General features: G+C 43.5%; 1 protein-coding gene across 4 annotated transcripts; it reads right to left on the reverse strand.

The window, feature by feature from the left end:
- Nucleotides 1–843: 843 nt before the first annotated feature.
- On the reverse strand, nt 844–10,241 carry LOC135522164 (mothers against decapentaplegic homolog 4-like). 4 transcript variants are annotated; one of them, XM_064948177.1, is made up of 11 exons: nt 9,945–10,241; nt 8,619–8,859; nt 4,787–4,961; nt 4,560–4,631; nt 3,895–4,071; nt 3,541–3,744; nt 3,338–3,439; nt 3,177–3,233; nt 2,834–3,017; nt 2,334–2,641; nt 844–2,239 (listed from the first exon to the last, which is right to left on the reverse strand). In XM_064948177.1, the coding sequence occupies exons 2-11, from the start codon at nt 8,853–8,855 to the stop codon at nt 2,019–2,021; spliced, it is 1,737 nt and encodes a 578-aa protein (XP_064804249.1). In that variant the 5' UTR covers nt 8,856–8,859; nt 9,945–10,241; the 3' UTR covers nt 844–2,018. The 4 variants fall into 4 exon arrangements, with proteins under 4 accessions (XP_064804249.1, XP_064804248.1, XP_064804252.1 ...); XM_064948176.1 differs by having other exon boundaries at nt 3,895–4,080; XM_064948180.1 differs by having other exon boundaries at nt 4,608–4,631; nt 9,945–10,240.
- Between the last annotated feature and the right edge of the window lie 10,543 nt (nt 10,242–20,784).

Consider the following 20,784-nt stretch of genomic DNA (forward strand, 5'->3'; position numbering starts at 1 on the left):
ATATCATTTGGTGAGGTAAACCAGTCACAGGCCCTACATCAACATGGAAGGACTGCAAATGCACGTAGTACCCAGAAAGTTCACTAGGTGTCCTACTGGGCAAATGTAATACAGCCAATGAAGTCATACTGTACGACATGTACAGCATGAGGCAATTTGTGTTCTCACTTTACTAAAAAACACAATCGTAAATTGCAGTAGATACATCACTTAGACTGACGAGAGGCACATTGCAGCAGGAATGTACTGAGAAAACCAACAAATGAAGGCCGTTTTTTCTGTGGGGTTTGTAATCTTTTGTCAGTAGTTCAAAATTAAGGCACCAAATTAATTAATTCATGACCTTGTCTTTAATTAGGCCTGGCGGTACTTTAGTTAAAGGCATATTTTGGCATACATCAACACAAATACATGCTTTGGTTGAACAAAGGCAGGACACAAAACGAAGATGAGCACATTCAGCAAAGGTTTTTTGGCCATAAAATAGCAGTGAAAAATCGTTCTGACAACTTTGGTCTGTTTATCTGAATGAACAAAACGTTACAAATCCTATGTAGAAATTCCATCAATAAATATAGTCAATGAGATTCTTGATATTCCATTTCTTGTTTTTGGTAACTATACTGAACACAAATATAGATGCAACATGCAACAATTTAAAATGTTTTGCTGAGCTACAGTTCATATAAGGAAATCAGTCAATTGAAATAAAATCATTAGACCCTAATCTATGGATTTCACATGACTGGGCAGAGGCGCAGCCATGGGTGGGCCTGGGAGGACATAGACCCACCCACTTGGGAGCCAGACCCAGCCAATCAGAATGAGTTTATACTACCCCCCCCCAGCCCAGAATATCCCACAGGTGAAGAAGCCAGATGTGGAGGTCCTGGGCTGGCGTGGTTACATGTGGTCTGCGATTATGAGGCTGGTTGGATGTACTGCCAAATTCAAGTTTATGGTAGACACATTAACATTGAATTCTCTGGCAACAGCTTTGGTGGACATTCCTGCAGTTATCATGACATTTGTATGCTCCCTCAAAACCTGAGACATCTGTGGCATTGTGTTGTGTGGCAAAACTGCACTTTTTAGAGTGTCCTTTCATTGTCTCCAGCACAAGGTGCACCTGTGTAATGATGTTCAATGAGCTTCTTGATATGCCACACCTTAGGTGGTTGGATTATCTTGACAAAGGCTAAAATGCCCATTAACAAGAATGTAAACAAATGTGTGCACAACATTTGAGAAAAATAAACTTTTTGTGCTTATGGAACATTTCTGGGATCTTTTAATTCAGCTCATGAAACACGAGATGTTTACATGTTGCATTTATATTTTTGTCCAGTATAAATATAACTGAGTCACATGATGCAGGTTGATGAAAAAGACTGATAAGAGAAAAGGTTGATGGAGATTGTGGTGACTATTATTTCAATTTCTCCCTGAAGAACAAACAGACCCTACTGAAGGCAGTTAAAGGACAGCAGCATTCTCCAAATGCAATATACCTGTCTGCTGCCCTGTAATCAAGGCATAATTCCAACACTGCTTAAGTGAGAATCCACTGCAGCACATGTGCTATCATTCTGACTTTCTGAACAATTCCCAAAGTGTTTTATCCAGGCAGTTTACCAGGTCATTGGAAGTACGAGGCCAGTTTCCATTGTTGTGACACAGTCCATCCCTTACAGTCTCTACCACTACTAGAAAACATTAATGCCTTTAGTGCAAGTTCCAGTCTCTGTGAAAAGATTGTCTGTTGAGCAAGTACATTTTGCAGTCTAAACTGCTTCAGGAAAATCAGGCGATTCAAGGAAAATATATAAAAGCATGAAAATACCTTTTCGATAGAAGTTCGATAGAAGTTTCTATTAAAGCCTACAGTCTTTGTTTCAGGTGGTGGGGAAAAAGGTGTCCAATCCAAAACGTACTGTAGTGTTCATGAAGGGCAGTTATCATCCAAACCAAGCAACTGAGACACCGCCACCTCTCTCTCACACACACCCACACACTGCTTAGTTGACATGTCCGTGTCCTCCTAGGTCAGCCAGAGGCATAGTGTGCAGCACCTCATCCAGCAGCTGCAGGGCGCGGTGCAGGTGGACCTCCACCCAGCAGGGGGTGTGCTTGATGCTCTGCCGGGGGTAGTCGGGTCCCCAGCCCTTCACAAAGCTGAGCCTCAGGATACACAGCCGCCGCAGGTCGTCCACACCTATCCCGGCTGCCGCCGACAGACCTGGGAGAAGAGAGATTTACTGAGTGATTAAGAGAGAGAGAGAGAGAAAGAAATAAAGAAAGAGAGAGTGAGAGAGAAGGACAGAAGCACTCACTGACTGCCGGGGCGATTCCCCCCACACTGCCAGGCCCTGGGATGTTGCCTGCCACTGCTGCAGCCTGTGCTGCTGCTGCAGCCTGGGCTGTGGCTGCCTGCTGCTGCATCTGCCTGTGGCACTGACGCAGGTCAAACACCTTCATGTAGGCCCCAGGGTAGATCTTGTGAACTGCGTCTCCCGGGGCTCGCCCCGCCTCCCGGTCCAGGTAGTAGCTCTGTACGAACACTGCATGGTCGCTAAGGCAACGCATCCACACATCCCCCTCACCACGACACTCTAACTGCACCCCCTTCCCAATGTGCAACCTGGGAAATGGGAAATGGAGATAGGAGATAGGAGTTCACACTGGTGAAGAGAAAATCACAGACACTGGGGATTGTATTTATTTCTATACAGGCGATAAATACATGTTTGCCCTGTGTATTCTGCACCCCAACAAAGTTCTCCAATAGCTAGCGGTTAGGCAAGGTGGGTATATTAGGGGAACGCTGATAGACCTGGCTCTTTCGCTGGCGTCGGTGCGGTGCACGTTGCTGAGCTGGCCCAGACAGAAGCGGTCGCCCCCTGAGGGGTCCACGTATCCGTCCACTGTCACCACGGGGCAGTTAGCCAGGACCTTGAACATCTCCCCAACCTGGATGTCCATCTCAAAGTAGGAGATGGAGCACCAGAACTCTGGACCTGGCAACACACACAGCATGAAATATAATATGAAACACTGCAAAATGGCTGCCATGTGTCCCTCTTGTGGGTACTGTACATTGGTGGTGGATGGGGTGAGATGCCTAACATCATGTGTGTGGGTGAGTGTGTGTGAGTGGGTGTACGCTGTGTCTGTACCTGGATGGTTGGAGACTGGCTGAGGAAAGGCGGGTGCGCTGTGATGTTGCTGAGACCCTTTTAAGAGAAATTAATTAGCAAATATGACAATGCTGCCATATACATATAGTAACAGTCCTGCATTTCTGACAGAAAGATTGATTGACAGGTGATTGACATACAGAAGTGGTTGGGGTGGTGCAGTGGTGGTTGCTGGTGGCCACGCCCATTCTGCTGGGCTCCTACAGGGGTATAAGAGGCCGTGCTGGTGCCTGTCCAGGTCGCTGGAAGATTGTGAAGAAAGAGAACAAACAGAGTTGAAACTGACACCATGGAATTGACACCATCTCTGTGACACAGCCAACCTGGTTCGTTAGTAACTCACTGTGATAAGAGCTCTGTGTCTGTGTGTGTTTGGAGCTGCTGCTGTAGTCACTCTGGCTGTGAGGAGTATGGGGCTGGGGGGGTGGTCCGTGTGTGGGGGTGGTGGGTGGCGGCGTCTGGGGCATGCCCTGGCTCTGGGGAGAGGCGATCTGGAGCAGGCCCTCGCCGTGGCCCCCAGACATGGGCCCCATCATGGAACTGCTCACTGGAGGAAAAAGATGGGGGAAGTGGAATAAAAGATGGAAATTGTAAGGGATAGAGTTAGACATAAAAGCAAGAGAGTCTGGTTCTTCTCAGCTGAATTGCTTGTACGGTAGTACTTCTTATTACCAGGTTCAGTTTTAGTCTATCTCACCTGGCGGAGAGAGGGGCATGCTGGGGTAGAGGTTGACGGAGGATGGGGCGCGGGACGGCTCGGGGGAAATCTGCAGAGGGGGAAGGGGCTGGTTGTAGCGCTCGGGCTGGGGGGGCATCCTGGAGGGGAGGTCCATCTCAAAACAGTCATGGATGTACTCCTCTTTGATCAGCCGACCTGGAGGACCTTGTAATGAAGGGAGGGGGGAGAGAGAGAGACAGAGAGCAGGAGGGAGAGAGACAGAAAGAGAGAGAAAGGGAGAGAGACAGGCAGGCGGGCAGAAATCAGGCGTGAGTCATGTCATATTACTATATTTTCGATTCATGAATGGATACATTTTGAATAAATTCCGGAATTTACTGTAATTTAGATCAAATTGATGGATGGCATTTATTGTTGCCTCCAAGTGGGAGTGATTTTTGCCCTGTCATGCAGCCTGTAACACCTTCTGGCAATTTGATTGAGGTGTCCTTCTTGTAGTGTAGACTAGCTCAGACAGGTATGAATCTGGCTGGTTTGGAAGCTCTGCATTCCATATTTTTCGTCAGATTACCAAGAGCACATCTACAGTATGTATATCTGTATCAAAACAGTAGTATTGCCTGTGCACTTTGGGAAATGCGATAAAAACAGATTGGTTAGAATGACTCGCTATTGCTTATTACCATTTTGATGATGTTTGATGATGCTGAAAATAGTGTTTTCCTCCTCACCTGCATTTTGAATGCTGAGACCAACTTGAGGAGAGGGACAGAAAGGGAAACAAAGTTAGAAACAGCATGGAAGTTCTGAAAAAGCCTGTGACCCAAAGAGCCTGTTAACAACTTCATATTCTCATTCCCCATTTGTGCTTCTGTTTCATTCGTGGAAGTGAAATTGTGAACAGACGCACCAATGCCTGGCGATACTACTCGCTCGTAGTGGTAGGGGTTGACACACACATTGTCATACTTGAGGTCAAAGGCGAACTGGCAGAACTTGACGTGCTTCAGTTCATTCTTGTGGAGGTCTGGCCAGCGCCAGAGCCTAGCGTAGATCACATGGGGGAACCCTTTCCTCCCAGCTACCTGGAGGGACAGAGGAGAGAGAATGGAGAAGGCATGGAGGTATTCCTTTCCAACATCCAGCCAGGGCTTTTAGGGTGATTATTTACAGTAGGACGGTGAGTCTCAGGAAGGGAATGGGGGACAGTATGGAGGCCATGATAGGGTTGGAAATTGAGCATGGAGGGAGTGGAACTGTGGGGAATCTAAGTGCAGGGAAAGGGGGAAAGAAACGGAGAGAAAAGATGGGAGAGGGAGAATGAGAAGGAGGAGAGCAAGAGCAAGAGGGAGCTGGTAGACAGGGAGTGGTTGAGGAAACGGGTCATGAATGGAAATGTACATCAATGCTAAACACACTCTCTCCAGGCACACACTCTGGGTGGGGAATAGCCTTGGAGCCATTAAAACATCTCAGACAGAGCTGAATAGCACAAATAGTGACTGAGTCATCAATGGTGTCTCAGGCTTATTCCCATGTTCTTGAGGAACCAATGTTACTCTGTCCTTGTATTGTGCTGCATGTACTCAAGTGTGTCAGAGTTGGTCTGTGTACTTGCTATCAAGGAAGAGTGTGGGTGTGACAAAAGAGAGAGCTGGTGTAGGGTTAACTCAACAAGCTGAGCTGGAGAGGAATGACATTGTCTCAGCTTTTCTCTGTGTGTGTGTGTGTGTGTGTGTGTGTGTGTGTGTGTGTGTGTGTGTGTGTGTGTGTGTGTGTGTGTGTGTGTGTGTGTGTGTGTGTGTGTGTGTGTGTGTGTGTGTGTGTGTGTGTGTGTGTGTGTGTGTGTCAGAGGAAAAGATCAGTATTTTGGGATCAACATACCCTTTCTGCACTAACAGCAAGAGAAAGCCAGTATGGACTGTAAACTTTTACACTTTTATTCTTTCTTCCTTAAAACCAAAGTGACCTTCCTCAGACAAAGAGTCAGAGCTGGCAGAGTGCCAGCCCATTTACAGCCAACATTACTGACAAACACATACAGCCTACAGTCCTGAACTGAGAATAATGCAGTACATTCTCATATATAGTTCTCACACAGTACATTAATACGTGTCACTAACATCCGTATATCCACAGGCAATCTCAAATGTAGAAACTGTTGATGTAAGTCAAAACTTACATTCAATAATAAACACCTCTCTCACACACACACACACACACAGAAAATACTGTGGTATGTCTGAGATTACAAATATACTTCCACAAACTTTAACACTGGAAAAACTCCAGACACAAACACACACGCACATACGCACACACACACCAGAGACAGACAGGCTTAACTTAACCCTGCCCCTTTCCTGTGTCTCAGACAAAACAACCCGCGCTACCCCTCCAGTACTCCCTCCCTCTCTCTCTCTCTCTCCCTCACAAGAGCTGGGGGAGGGGGAACTCCCTCTGTTTCCTTCTCTCTCATTCCTTGCTCTCTCTCTGTAAGCAATTCGTGGGTTACACTTCTAAGTATTCGATACTATGTTTATTCTCTAGAAGTTAGCCTATAGGGAGACCTAAACCCCTTTACTTTTTTCTCCTGTTTCACCTCCCTGAAGTGTGTAAGTAACCCATGTGTTGAATGATTCACTTGTTGAGTTCGAATCTCATCACAGACAACTTAGCTAATTAGCAACTTTTCAACTACTTACTACTTTTTTGCTACTTTGCAACTACTTAGCATATTAACGAACCATTCCCCTAACCCTAAACCTTTTAGCTAACTCTTCCCATAAACTTAACCCTAACATTAACCCTAACCCCTAGCCAAGCTAACGTTAGGCCAGCTAGCTAACGTTAGCCATGTAGCTAGAATTCGAAACATATCATATGTTAAGCAAATTCATAACATTTTGTACGTTTTGCAAATTCGTAACATATAAGAATTGTAATTCGTAACATATCATACGGAATGGGTGATAAACATCCACAAATTAACACATACCATACGAAACGTAACATATTATACTAAAGGGAGTATCTCGGAATTTACGTACAGAATAATATGAAATGCTCTGACACCAGGTTGCACACACATGGTATGGGCTTAAAAAAAGTACAACACCTGTACCAAGTCAGATTTAGAGTTGAAATGTATTCAGTTTTGATTTTGCGTCAAAATATTACACTTTATACACATCATAGAAGACTGAATTATGACAAAACCGTTTGACATAGAAAACACTGGATTTTTGCACAAACAAGCGTGTCTCTGTGAAATGTCAACGGAGCACTGAGCGTATAACAAGCTTTTTATTTTCAAAGCCTTTTACATTTAAATCATCTTGTGTCATGATAACTTTGCTTTTTGCGACCAGCAGAAACAACTTTGAAGACGACAACCCCAAAATGTAAAATCCTCAAAGGTTGTTACAAGAAACAAGCAACAAATAAAAACATTGTCAGAAAGTTGCTTTAACGAATAGGTTTTTTGGAGCAAAAAATAAAAGCAGGTAACGTTGCTGCATGCAGACTGACGTTTTGTTTATACTTTTTCTTTATGACAAGGACAAGTTTAATGTCTGAGAACAACAATAGAATGTTCATGATTTATGTGTTCCAAAACCGGTAAAATGGTTAGGGACGTTTACTGAGGGGTTGGCGGGACTTTAAAACATACACTATGTATATAAAAGTATGTGAATAACCCTTCAAATTAGTGTTTGGCTATTTCAGCCACACCGTTGCTTACAGGTGTATAAAACCCCACAGCCATGGACAAACATTGGCAGTAGAATGGCCTTACTGAAGGGCTCAGTGACTTTCAACATGGTCAGTTCGTCAAATGTCTTCCCAGCTAGAGCTGCCCCAGTCAACTGTAAGTGCTGTTATTTTGAAGTGAAAACGTCTAGGAGCAACAGGGCTCAGACATTGCATAGTGCCAGCTGTAAAGTTTGGTGGATGAGGAATAATGGTCTGGCGCTGTTTTTCATGATTCGGGCTAGGCCCCTTAGTTCCAGTGAAGGATAATCTTAATGCTACAGCATACAATGACATTCTAGACAGTTCTGTGCTTCCAACTTTGTGGCAACAGTTTGGGGAAGGCCCTTTCCTGTTTCAGCATGACAACTGTGCACAAAGCAAGGTCCATACAGAAATGATTTGCCGAGATCAGTGTGGAAGAACTTCACTGGCCTGCACAGAGCCCTGACCATAAACCCTGTCGAACACCTTTGGGATGAATTGGAATGCTGACTGCGAGCCAAGCCTAATCACCCAACATCAGTGCCTGACCTCACTATTGCTCTTGTGGCTGAATGGAAGCAAGTCCCCGTAGCAATGTTCCAGTGGGAAAGCCTTCCCAGAAGAGTAGAGGCTGTTATAGCACAAAGGGGGAACCAACTCCATTTTAATGTCCATGATTTGGAATGAGATGTTCGACAAGCAGATGTACACCTACTTTTGATCATGTAGTGAGTGTATTACCACAATCATGACTGGCTGAAATAAAAGTATAGGCTTTGTTGCTGGCAGTACCTGAAAGGTGTATTAGTCAGTCATCAAATGCGACCAGCTATTGGTCACTGAGTTGACAGAGTCTTTGTGCCATACCACCAATAACAATTCATCAGTGAATAATTTATTAATGAGATCCACTGATTTCATAAACAGTCTCTCTATAGTCCCTCTATAATCAGTGATAACATACCGGCCTAGGCCTCATTCAACCCAACATAACAGTAGCCTACCTGCAGGCGTCCATCAAGCGTCCTCTGGATGGTGACACACTTGCTGGGGTGAACTCCGTTGGTGGTGATGGCGGTGATGAGCGAGTCCAGCTCATCCTTCTTCTCCTTCAGCTTCTTTACCAGGCTCTCTATGGCACGCTTGGCAAAGCCCTCGTTCTCACCGCCCTGTCGGTGGCACATGAGGCTGTGCACGATGCTCAGGCAGGCATCGTTGCTGTTGGGGGGGTTCACTGACATCTCCCTGGGTTGAGGGGGGTTGGAGAGAAGGAGGTGAGAGACCACTATGGTGAAGCAACCAAATGCAAATGATTTATTCATTGATTTGATTGTTGTTTGATCATTGACACAACACTGAAGTCTGGACCTGATATGGTACTTTAGGTCAAGGTTCAAGTCATAGTCTATCAGCAACCAAGGTCCCTATAACAATCTAATAACAACTTTACCAGTATTAACAACACACAATGTATGGGGCTTTTAAAGAGCAGAAGATACAAAGCAGGCCATGTAAACACAGAATTGAGTAGGCCAAAATTACTTTATCCTTAAATAGGTATATACTACTTATCTGAAAATACATTACCCTAAAGAGAATTGACATCCTTATGATGCATGTGAAGTGTAGGGCGGCAGGTAGCCTTGCAGTTAAGAGCGTTGGGCTAGTAACCAAACGGTCACTGGATTGAATCCACAAGCCGACCAGGTGAAAAATCTGTCAATGTGCCCTTGAGCATGGCACTTAACCCTAATTGCTCTTGTAAGTGAGCGTCTGCTAAATTATGTAAATGTCGGTGACTAAGGGTGACCAATGTTGTTTACAAACATCCTTCCATGTGTGTCATGGTAGTGATGAAGTTGAGCTTGTTTTGCTTTGCACAACTAGTCAGAAAAAAACAATAATGCAGAAAATGTGTGATTTCCTAAAGTAGGGTATATTACAATGTTAACAATAATACAACTGTAATAAACTATAAAAAACATACATGCTCCACCAAAGAAATTCTAAGAGCATTTAGGAGGTCAAAAGTAATTTGTTTACATGTTTACAAAAGCATGTAGGCCTACTGAGAGAAAAATATAAATACCTCTACAAGAAAAGCAACGTTATGTGTAGGCTACAGTGTACACAGTACTTTGACAGAGGATAGATAGACACATTGACTTGAGAGTAGTTGGGTGGGGTGGGGGGGGTGGGGCTCTGTCTGGCTGTCTGTCTCACTACGTTGACCTAACTGTAGGCTATAGGTCTGTCAACAATCCATGTGACTGGTTTGGTCAGCTAAAATCCCTATGGGAATAGTCAATACCAAAATGTAGTTTACTTACAAATCAACAGGAGAACTGGACAAATAAGTAGAGGGAGATCTGAAGCAGTATTCCAAATGTATTTCCCCTTTTACCCCTCTCTCTGTGGAGCTGTCTGTCTAGACTGTTATCAGTCTATCGCCCTCTCTCGCTCCCTTCGTTCATCCTGCTGCTCCCTCGGCTCTTCTCCAGTTTGCTTGCAATAACAAAAGGGGGAGAGAGAGTGAGTTGTCTAGGGCAAAAAAGTCGAGCCAATCGCTGCGCCCGTTTCATTCCAGACGGTAGGGCTCTCGGCCAACTATGACGCTGCTCTCTTACAGCTCACAGCCAGCCACTGGGGGCTGATGTCTGTCTGGGTTGCTTGTTGATTGACAGGTCTGTGCGGCTGCTTTTTTTTATTAAGGTGGCGCCGGTGAGATTACCCCGCCCAATATCGCTCCCCCCTGGTCCCACCAACTCCAGTGAATCTCCTCTCTGTGTAGAAAAAAACTGAGTGCCTGTGTGACCAAACTCTGGACGCAGTTTCCCGACAGCTAAACAACCGTGCGTATGTAGAATGAAGTTTTTAACAAACACTACGGATTGCAGCACAGAACAAATTAAGTGTTTAACTAAACCACAGATTGCAGCACCAAAATAAAATAAAAACGCAGTTACACTGGACAAACATACGTACAAGGTAAGCATTAACCAATGGACATTTTTAAAGTATCGACTGATTGATTGACTCGATGGTACACTCTGCCAACACCCATCGCAGTTACATAAATAAACGCAAGATTAACATAATTTCATCGGTAAATTATGCTATTTAAATTTGACTTCCGATTGAAACCCAACCCCTCCAAAAAATAAGGGTTTCACACCTCTAACCGCTAGGCTACCTGCTACCCTGTATGCCCAACAAGCCCGTATGGTTTTCTTAGGCGCTCACCCGCTGGTCGAAGACTGCCTGGAAACGGCGGGTGACCTCTTCAAAATGGTATTGAGAGAAATAGTCCTATAATAACTACAACCTAAAACTTCTTACCTGGGAATATTGAAGACTCATGTTAAAAGGAACAACCAGCATTCATATGTTCTCATGTTCTGAGCAAGGAACTTAAACGTTAGCTTTTTTTACACGGCACAAATTGCACTTTTACTTTCTTCTCCAACACTTTTGTTTTTGCATTATTTTAACCAAATTGATCATGTTTCATTATTTATTGAGACTATATATATTTATTGATGTATTATATTAAGTTAAAATAAGTGCACACACACACACACACACACACATATATATAAATATAAAAATCGGCTGATTATTCGGTATCAGCTTTTTTTGGTCCTCCAATTATCGGTATCGGCATTGAAAAATCATAATCGGTTGACCTCTAGTATTAAGTTTATACCTGCCATTTACTATTGTATTTAATTTCCCCCTTTTCAGAACCACACACACTCTTGGTTAACACAACTGTCAAGCCATGCACTGTGCTGTCCCTGCTCTGTGAATCAGCGTCATTAAACTACCTCAACTGGAATTGTGTGTATTGTTGTGAATTGTTAAATACTACTGCACTGTTGGAGCTAGGAACACAAGCATTTCGCTACACCCGCAATAACATCTATTAAATATGTGTATGTGACCAATAAATTTGGATTTGAATCCTACCTGGCTGTCATCTGTGCCATTACAAGCACCTGGGAGAGAACACATAGTGCTAAGAAAACGCTAAAGAATATACAGGCCAACAGGTCCACAACTGCACAAGTTGATAACGCATTGTCGAAAGTGCGTAGGCAATATTATTTACTGTGTCGATAGGGGAGTAGGCTAGTGTACAATAATAACGTAATTTGATGTGCTAGTATTATTTATTTCATGGATGAATTAAATTGTAAATGAAATGGGGGTCTCGGTCAGCCTTACTTCAGGTTTTCAAACTGAGAGTAATGGGCAGGTGGAGAGAGTTAACCAGGATGTGGGTAGGTTTCTGAGGTCTTTTTGCCAGGACCGGCCAGGGGAGTGGGCGGCGTTCGTGCCCTGGGCAAGGATGGCCCAGACCGTCACCGCAGTGAGGCCCTGGTGTTCGCACTGGGGGACAGGGTCTGGTTCTCGACCCGAAACCTGCCCTTCCGCCTGCCCTGTCGGAAGCTGGGTCCGCGGTTTATGGGGCCATTTAAAGTCCTGAGGAGAGTGAACAAGGTATGGTACAGGATACAGCTTCCCCCCGATGACCGCATTAACCCCTCGTTCCATGTGTGTCTCTCCTCAGGCCGGTGGTGGCTGGCCCGCTCCAGGAGTCTGAGGTGCGGGAGGTTCCTCCACCCCCTCTGGACATCGAGGGGGCCCCGTCGTACTCTGTTCGTTCCACACTGGATTCGAGACGTCGGGTGATGGGCCTTCAGTACCTCATGGACTGGGAGGGGTATGGTCCGGAGGAGAAGATGCTGGGTTCCGTTGGAGGACGTATTGGATTCTTATATGCTGCGAGACTTCCACGGTCTCCATCCGGATCGCCCTCCGGGTCGTCCCCGAGGTCTGTGTCGACATGCTGCTGGATACGTGCGTCGGGGGGGAGGCGTACTGTCACAACTTCTGCCAAAGTCGGTCCCTCTCCTTGTTCGGGCGGTGTTCGGCGGTCGACGTCACCGATCTTCTACCGATCACTGATCCATTTTTCATCTTCCATTGGTTGTGTCTCGTCTTCCTTCACACCTAGTTCCATCAATTACATGTTGTGTATTTAACCCTCTGTTTCCCCTCATGTCCTTGTTGGAGATTTGTTTGTATGTTGGTGCGCAACGGGTTTTGTACCCATTTTATTATTTTTTTATGTTTTGGAGTTTGTTTGTCTTATTAAATGACTCTGTTTATACCAAGTTTGTTCTCCTACACCTGACTTCCTGCCACCAACACGCACACCTTACACATACACTAAGTTGACTGTGCCTTTAAACAGCTTGGAAAATTCCAGAAAATTATGTCATGGCTTTAGAAGCTTCTGATAGGCTAATTGACATCATTTGAGTCAATTGGAGGTGTACCTGTGGATGTATTTCAAGGCCTACCTTCAAAGTCAGTGCCTCTTTGTTTTTCATCATGGGAAAATCAAATTAAAATGGCCAAGACCTCCAAGTCTGGCTCATCCTTGGGAGCAATTTCTAAACGCCTGAAGGTACCACATTGATCTGTACAAAAAATAGTATGCAAGTATAAACACCATGGGACCACACAGCGATTATACTGCTCAGGAAGGAGACGCGTTCTGTCTCCTTGAGATTAATGTACTTTGGTGCAAAAAGTGAAAATCAATCCCAGGCCGCTCAGCAAGGAAGAAGCCACTACTCCAAAACCGCATAAAAAAAGCCAGACTACGGTTTTCAAATGCACATGGGGACAAAGATAGTACTTTTTGGAGAAATGTCCTCTGGTCTGATGAAACAAAAATAGAACTGTTTGGCCATAATGACCATTCTGATGTTTGGAGGAAAAAGGGGGAGGCTTGCAAGCCGAAGAACAACATCCCAACCGTGAAGCACAGGCGTGGCAGCATCACCTTGTGTGGGTGCCTTGCTGAAGGAGGGACAGGTGCACTTCACAAAATAGATGACATGAGGAAAGAAAATGATGTGGATATATTGAAGCAACATCTCAAGACATCAGTCAGGAAGTTAAAGCTTGGTGGCAAATGGGTCTTCCAAACGGACAATGACCCCAAGCATACTTCCAAAGTTGTGGCAAAATGGCTTAAGGACAATAAAGTCAAGGTATTGGTATAAAGCCCTGACCTCAATCCTATAGAAATGTTGTGGGCAGAACTGAAAAATCGTGTGTGAGCAAGGAGGCCTACAAACCTGACTCAGTTACACCAGCTCTGTCAGGCGGAATGGGCCAAAATTCACCCAACTTATTCTGCGAAGCTTGTGGAAGGCTACCCAAAACGTTTGACCTAAGTTCAACAATTTAAAGGCAATGCTACCAAATACTAATTGAGTGTATGTAAAACTTCTGACCCACTGGGAATGTGATGAAAGAAATAAAAGCTGAAAGAAATCATTCTCTCAACTATTATTCAGACGTTTCACATTCTTAAAATAAAGTGGTGATCCTAACTGACCTAAGACAGGGAATTTTTACTAGGAATAAATGTAAGGAATTGTGAAAAGATGAGTTTAAATGTATTTGGCTAAGGTATATGTAAACTCCCGATTTCAATTGTGTTTGTGTAATAGATATATATATTAATCGGTATCGGCTTTTTTTGGTCCTCCAATAATCGGTCGACCTCTAATCAAAAGCTTTCCTTAGGTCTAGAAATACAGCCCCAACAACGCCCCCTCTGTCCAGCTTGGACTTCACATTTTCCAGAAGAAAGCGGTTGGATGTTTCTGTAGAATATTTTGCTCTGAAGCCAAACTGCATGGAGTGTAATGTGTAGGTGCTGTTGTTGTGGGCTATCAGTTGCGCTTCTACACACTTTTCAGCAACCTTTGACACCACAGGTAGTATATTAATGGGCCTGTAGTTACTCATGTCAGCAGGGTCACCTGATTTAAAGATGGACATTATTATGGCTGACTTCCAGATCTTGGAATCACCCCTGACCAATAAATGTGTTGATAACTTTAGTAATGGGGCCAATGAGTGAGTCTTGGTAGTTATTACGAAAGGTAGAGTCCAGCCCAAACACATCTTTGGCTTTCAAGTTTTTTAGTGAGTTAATCACCTTGTTCACCTCTGACTCAGAAACCTCCCTTATGATAAAGACAGGTTGAGTGTCATTCACTAGCACTGAGCCCAATAAACCAGTAGAGGGGTTTTGTGTCAGTACCCTGACAGAGTAAACAAAGTAGGAATTGAACGCTATTGCTATTTCGACTGCATCCTGTGTTAGATTGTAATTCACCATGATTTCTAGATTTTTTCCAGTGTTACTATGGTATTTCCCTGTTAAATTTTTTAGATTATCCCAGATCAATTTAGAATTTCCCTTTGCTTCACCAATTATGTTGATAAAGTTTGCCATGGCCTGTCTGATTTCTTTCATCACCTTATTTCTCAACCTGGTAAACCTACGTCCGTCATGCTCTAATTCGGACGTTGGGGCTGTTTTTAGAGCATGATCCCATTTCATCAGTTTCCAGATTTCTCCATTTAGCCAAGGAAGAGTGCTCTTTTGGCCAGATTTGGATTTGATTTTCTTTAGGAAGCCATTTATTGTAGTTTGGATTGTGGATAATCAGGTTTTTCTATCAGCTTCCACATCTGTATAGGACAAGGGATCATTCCAGTTAATTCCCATAAATGCGTTTTCAAAATAATTGAATTCACTCCTAGTTATTCTGAGCGGATCAGGTTTTCTAACAGTAGAGAGTAGCCTAACCTGTTCCTGGAAAGCTTTCTGGCTATAAGTGTCAGATTATGATCACACACAGCCCAGTAACCATATTGAATGATTTAGTCTCTCTCTGGTTTATTACTGAACAGCAGATCAATCTGTGTTTTAGAGCAACAAGTCACCCTGGTTGGCCTTTTAACTAGCTGTGTAAGGTCAAAGGTATTAGTGATCAGTTTGAGGCTTTTCCTACAAGACTTGTCTTCATAATTAATGTTAAAATCTCCCATTATGATGACCTCTTTCCCAAAATCACATTCCCTAAGCATGTTATTAAACTGATCAAAAAACACACTTTTGGTGGAAGGTGGTCTATACATTCCAATAAGGGTAAAATACATTTTGGGAGACAGTGTAATGTTTAGGTCAATACATTCTAGTTCATTATCACATGACCACTCAATTTGTTTACATTGGATATGTTCTTTAATGTAAATCATCAGACCCCCTACTCTTCCTTCAATCCTGTCTCTCCTGAAGACATTGTAGCCAGGCATAATCAAAGCAGCAGAAGGAGAGTTTTTCTGGAGCCAAGTCTCTGAAAGGCAGAGGAAGTCAAGGTTGGAGTCTGAAAAGATGTTGAATTTGATCACTTTTTTGGAATGACACTGCAAATGTTCAAGTGCCCCCCTAGCAGTCCCTTGGCCTTAGCTCGTGGGTCCCAGATGACGCAAGAGTGATTAACACATTGAAAAAAGTCACGTTTTCTGATGGCTGGGTTTAGGCTGTTTTGTATCGTTTTGATTAGGGGCGGTAGTGCAATTGACTATCCCTTCCACTTGCACTGGATGCAGGGAGCTAATTAAAACAGCTTGCGTGCCAGAAGCGACTTAGATATGCTTGGAGAGTCAAATTCCATCCTGGAGCTGGGTGACTCAAGAGAAACCATGAAACCATAGCACTCATTCACTTCCAAGGGGATGACAATCAGTGGATGAGGCCATCCACTGCTTTCCACTCCAGTGAGTATCGCTGGCTCGTTGATGTTGGGCCCAGGATTGAGGCTGGCTCGTTGATGTTAGGCCCAGGGTTGAGTTGCACATCCCCGGAGAGCAGGAGGGTAAGTGAACAGGTAGTTTAACAGTTTCCAATAAATGTTGGACTTGTTTGTTACTCCTTAGCGGTTCAGTCAAATAGGGAGCCAGGTAGACTTGGCCATTATTCAGAATATTATGGTATGCTGTGTACTGTCCACTCCCGTGGAACTGTAAATCAATGTGTTTGTCTGGGGTGTTGGCATTCTCCGGCAGTATATTGATTGTGTCATCACAGCAAGGACTCACTGAGACGATCAGTAAAGCAACTACATAACTGACAATCGTGGAAATGTACTGGAGTTAAAACGTATAATTGCGCATTAAATCTTTGCATGAGTTACTTATCTGGGGTCGGTGTACACCTGATGTTTTAGATAAAATAGCATCTGGAGGAGAAGCAGCACTTGCCGCACGACCCACCCTTCCATCTGCCATTGGTAGTGAGGGGTTGGGTTAAATGCAGAAGACACGTTCCCTTTCCTGCTAGCTAGGAAGATAATCAAAAGTACTTTGAAACATCCCCACTTTTTGAACACATTTGCAAGCAGGCAAAGTAACCTTCTATGTGTGCTGAGTCGTGTGATCACTCAACATCGACAGGACTGACAAAAAAAGACATGATCACATTGCATGCAAACAAAAAATAATGTGTAACTTGCACCGTTATTGAATAATAAGAGACTAGATACAAATAACTAATCCTGGCTACCAATGTTTTAGCATTCATTTATTGAGGCAAGCAGATCAAAGATGTCAAGGTGGTACTCAAGCATATGCCATATGTATATGTGACACATACAAATATGTATGGTCATATGTGATGTTTTATTCATTTGTTATTTTATGGTGTCATCCCTTGTATAATTGTATAGGCCTCCTAGGTATTTACATTTAAGTAATGCATATGAAAACTGTCGCTATGGGGAGCTGTGACATCAATGGAGTGCGTTAGTGAGATTGTGAGGTCTTGGAGGCAGTGTTGCCAACTTAGAAACTTTGTTGCTATATTTAGCTAGTACTCAGACCCCTCTACCGACACATTTTCAAAAAAGTGACTAGCGACAAATCTAGCGACTTTTTCTGGTATTGAAAGCACGCATCGTTTTTACTCTGCTCAACAAGCAGCGGATGCTGCCGTGGTCCCCATCCCCGTCCCAGGGCACTCACAGGCGGCCCAGTCCTCGCACAGCAGTCCCTCTCAGCTGCAGTCAGAGCAGGAGATGTTCACCCCTCCGCGTCCAGACTGCAAATGAATCGCGCATGCGGGAAGCGGACACTGGCTGATCCCGCCCTGGCTTACATTAAGGGCGGGATGTAAATGTAAAAAACGAAACTAAAAAAACACAAAAATTAACTAACTCCGCAAGAGTGTCTCGTTTGGGTCACTTTTGCCGGTCCCAAGCCCTTATAAAGGAGAGGGATTGTAATTGTGATATTTAAAAAAACAAGAATCGAAAGAAGAAAGTTCATCTGTAGTTCTAAACATATTTAGGGTGTTTTTTTACTCACTTTATTATGTCTCTTTCACGACATTATTCCTCTCTCCTACAGCATCCATCACAATTACATGCACATGGCCAATTATGCAAATTGGGTGATGGCGTCATTTAGCGAATTTTAGGACAGCCAATAGCTACTTTCCTTACTGAGGGGATGGCTATACTGCTTGGGGGTTTCTTCTTCAATTTTGGAAAACAAATACTACTGAAGACTAACGTTTCTGTCTCATCATTTTACCCTATTATTTCAGGTGTTTAATGTGCAAAAAAATGACTCAAAATATTGAGGTAACATAGTTAACTACATACAGTGGGGAGAAGAAATATTTGATATACTGCCAATTTTGCAGGTTTTCCGACTTACAAAGCATGTAGAGGTCTGTAATTTTTATCATAGGTACACTTCAACTGAGAGACGGAATCTCAAACAAAAATCCAGAAAATCACATTGTATGATTTTTAAGTAATTCATTTGCATTTTATTGCATGACATAAGTAGTTGATACATCAGAAAAGCAGAACTTAATATTTAGTACAGAAAACTTTGTTTGCAATTACAGAGATCATATGTTTCCTGTAGTTCTTGACCAGGTTTGCACACACTGCAGCAGGGATTTTGGCCCACTCCTCCATACAGACCTTCTCCAGATCCTTCAGGTTTCGGGACTGTTGCAGGGCAATACAGACTTTCAGCTTCCTCCAAAGATTTTCTATTGGGTTCAGGTCTGGAGACTGGCTAGGCCACTCCAGGACCTTGAGATGCTTCTTACGGAGTCACTCCTTAGTTGCCCTGGCTGTGTGTTTTGGGTCGTTGTCATGCTGGAAGACCCAGCCATGACCCATCTTCAATGCTCTTACTGAGGGAAGGAGGTTGTTGGCCAAGATCCATGGCCCCATCCATCCTCCCCTCAATACGGTGCAGTTGTCCCGTCCTGTCCCCTTTGCAGAAAAGCATCCCCAAAGAATGATGTTTCCACCTCCATGCCTCACGGTTGGAATGGTGTTCTTGGGGTTGTACTCATCCTTCTTCTTCCTCCAAACACAGCGAGTGGAGTTTAGACCAAAAAGCTCTATTTTTGTCTCCACATCCCATTCCTCCTCTGGATCATCCAGATGGTCATTGGAAAACTTCAGACGGGCCTGGACATGCGCTGGCTTGAGCAGGGGGACCTTGCGTGCGCTGCAGGATTTTAATCCATGACGGCGTAGTGTGTTACTAATGGTTTTCTTTGAGACTGTGGTCCCAGCTCTCTTCAGGTCATTGACCAGGTCCTGCCGTGTAGTTCTGGGCTGATCCCTCACCTTCCTCATGATCATTGATGCCCCACAAGGTGAGATCTTGCATGGAGCCCCAGACCGAGGGTGATTGACCGTCATCTTGAACTTCTTCCATTTTCTAATAAATGCACCAACAGTTGTTGCCTTTTCACCAAGCTGCTTGCCTATTGTCCTGTAACCCATCCCATTCTTGTGCAGGTCTACAATTTTATCCCTGATGTCCTTACACAGCTCACTGGTCTTGGCCATTGTGGAGAGGTTGGAGTCTGTTTGATTGAGTGTGTGGACAGGTGTCTTTTATACAGGTAACAAGTTCAAACAGGTGCAGTTAATACAGGTAATGAGTGGAGAACAGGAGGGTTTCTTAAAGAAAAACAAACAGGGATGTGAGAGCCGCAATTCTTAATGGTTGGTAGGTGATCAAATACTTATGTCATGCAATAAAATGCAAATGAATTACTTAAAAATCATACAATGTGATTTTCTAGATTTTTGTTTTAGATTCCGTCTCTCACAGTTGAAGTGTACCTATGATAAATATTACAGACCTCTACATGCTTTGTAAGTAGGAAAACCTGCAAAATCAGCAGTGTATCAAATACTTGTTCTCCCCACTGTAGTTCATGAGTTTGGTAATGTTTGAAGGGAGTTTTAACCAAGTGAAAAACTGGTTGGTATTTTCCCCTTTGTAAGTAATTGAGGTTGGTTAGGTTGCTAATGGTTTACATAAGAAGGGATTAAGATGGCATCCAAACTTTCTGTACTTTTAATTCTACAACGTTTTAGATCCTATTTGTTTTATTTTCTATGAACAAAGGCTCAATTTAGTTTAGGTAAATATATGTTAAAAATATGTTAATGTTAATATTTGTAGAAAAATAGCGTTTAACAGTTCGCAAACTTGATGCTAACTAAATTTAGCTTGGCTAAACGCTAACGTTATTTAGCCCTAGACTAACTGATTTCAGTCAATGTTAGCTTACATGTTAATAGTTAATAATGTAATGGTTGTAGCATTGTTTCACATAGGCCTCCAGTCATGTAGTGGGGCAAAAATGTATTTTGTCAGCCACCAGTTGTGCAAGTTCTCCCACTTAAAAAGATGAGGCCTGTAATTTTCATCATAGGTACACTTCAACTATGACAGACAAAATGAGGGAAAAAAATCCAGAAAATCACATTGTAGGATTTTTAATGAATTTCTTTGCAAATTATGGTGGAAAATAAGTATTTGGTCACCTACAAACAAAAAAGATTTATGGCTCTCACAGACCTGTAACTTCTTCTTTAAGAGGCTCCTCTGTCCTCCACTCGTTACCTGTATTATTAATGGCACCTGTTTGAACTTGTTATCAGTATAAAAGACACCTGTCCACAACCTCAAACAGTCACACTCCAAACTCCACTATGACCAAGACCAAAGAGCTGTCAAAGGACACCAGAAACAAAATTGTAGACCTGCACCAGGCTGGGAAGACTGAATCTGCAATAGGTAAGCAGCTTGGTTTGAAGAAATCAACTGTGGGAGCAATTATTAGGAAATGGAAGACATACAAGACCACTGATAATCTCCCTTGATCTGGGGCTACACGTAAGACCTCACCCCGTGGGGTCAAAATGATCACAAGAATGGTGAGCAAAATCCCAGAACCACACATGG

This window comes from Oncorhynchus masou, chromosome 30, assembly GCF_036934945.1.
Source record: "Oncorhynchus masou masou isolate Uvic2021 chromosome 30, UVic_Omas_1.1, whole genome shotgun sequence".
Lineage (NCBI taxonomy): Eukaryota > Metazoa > Chordata > Actinopteri > Salmoniformes > Salmonidae > Oncorhynchus > Oncorhynchus masou.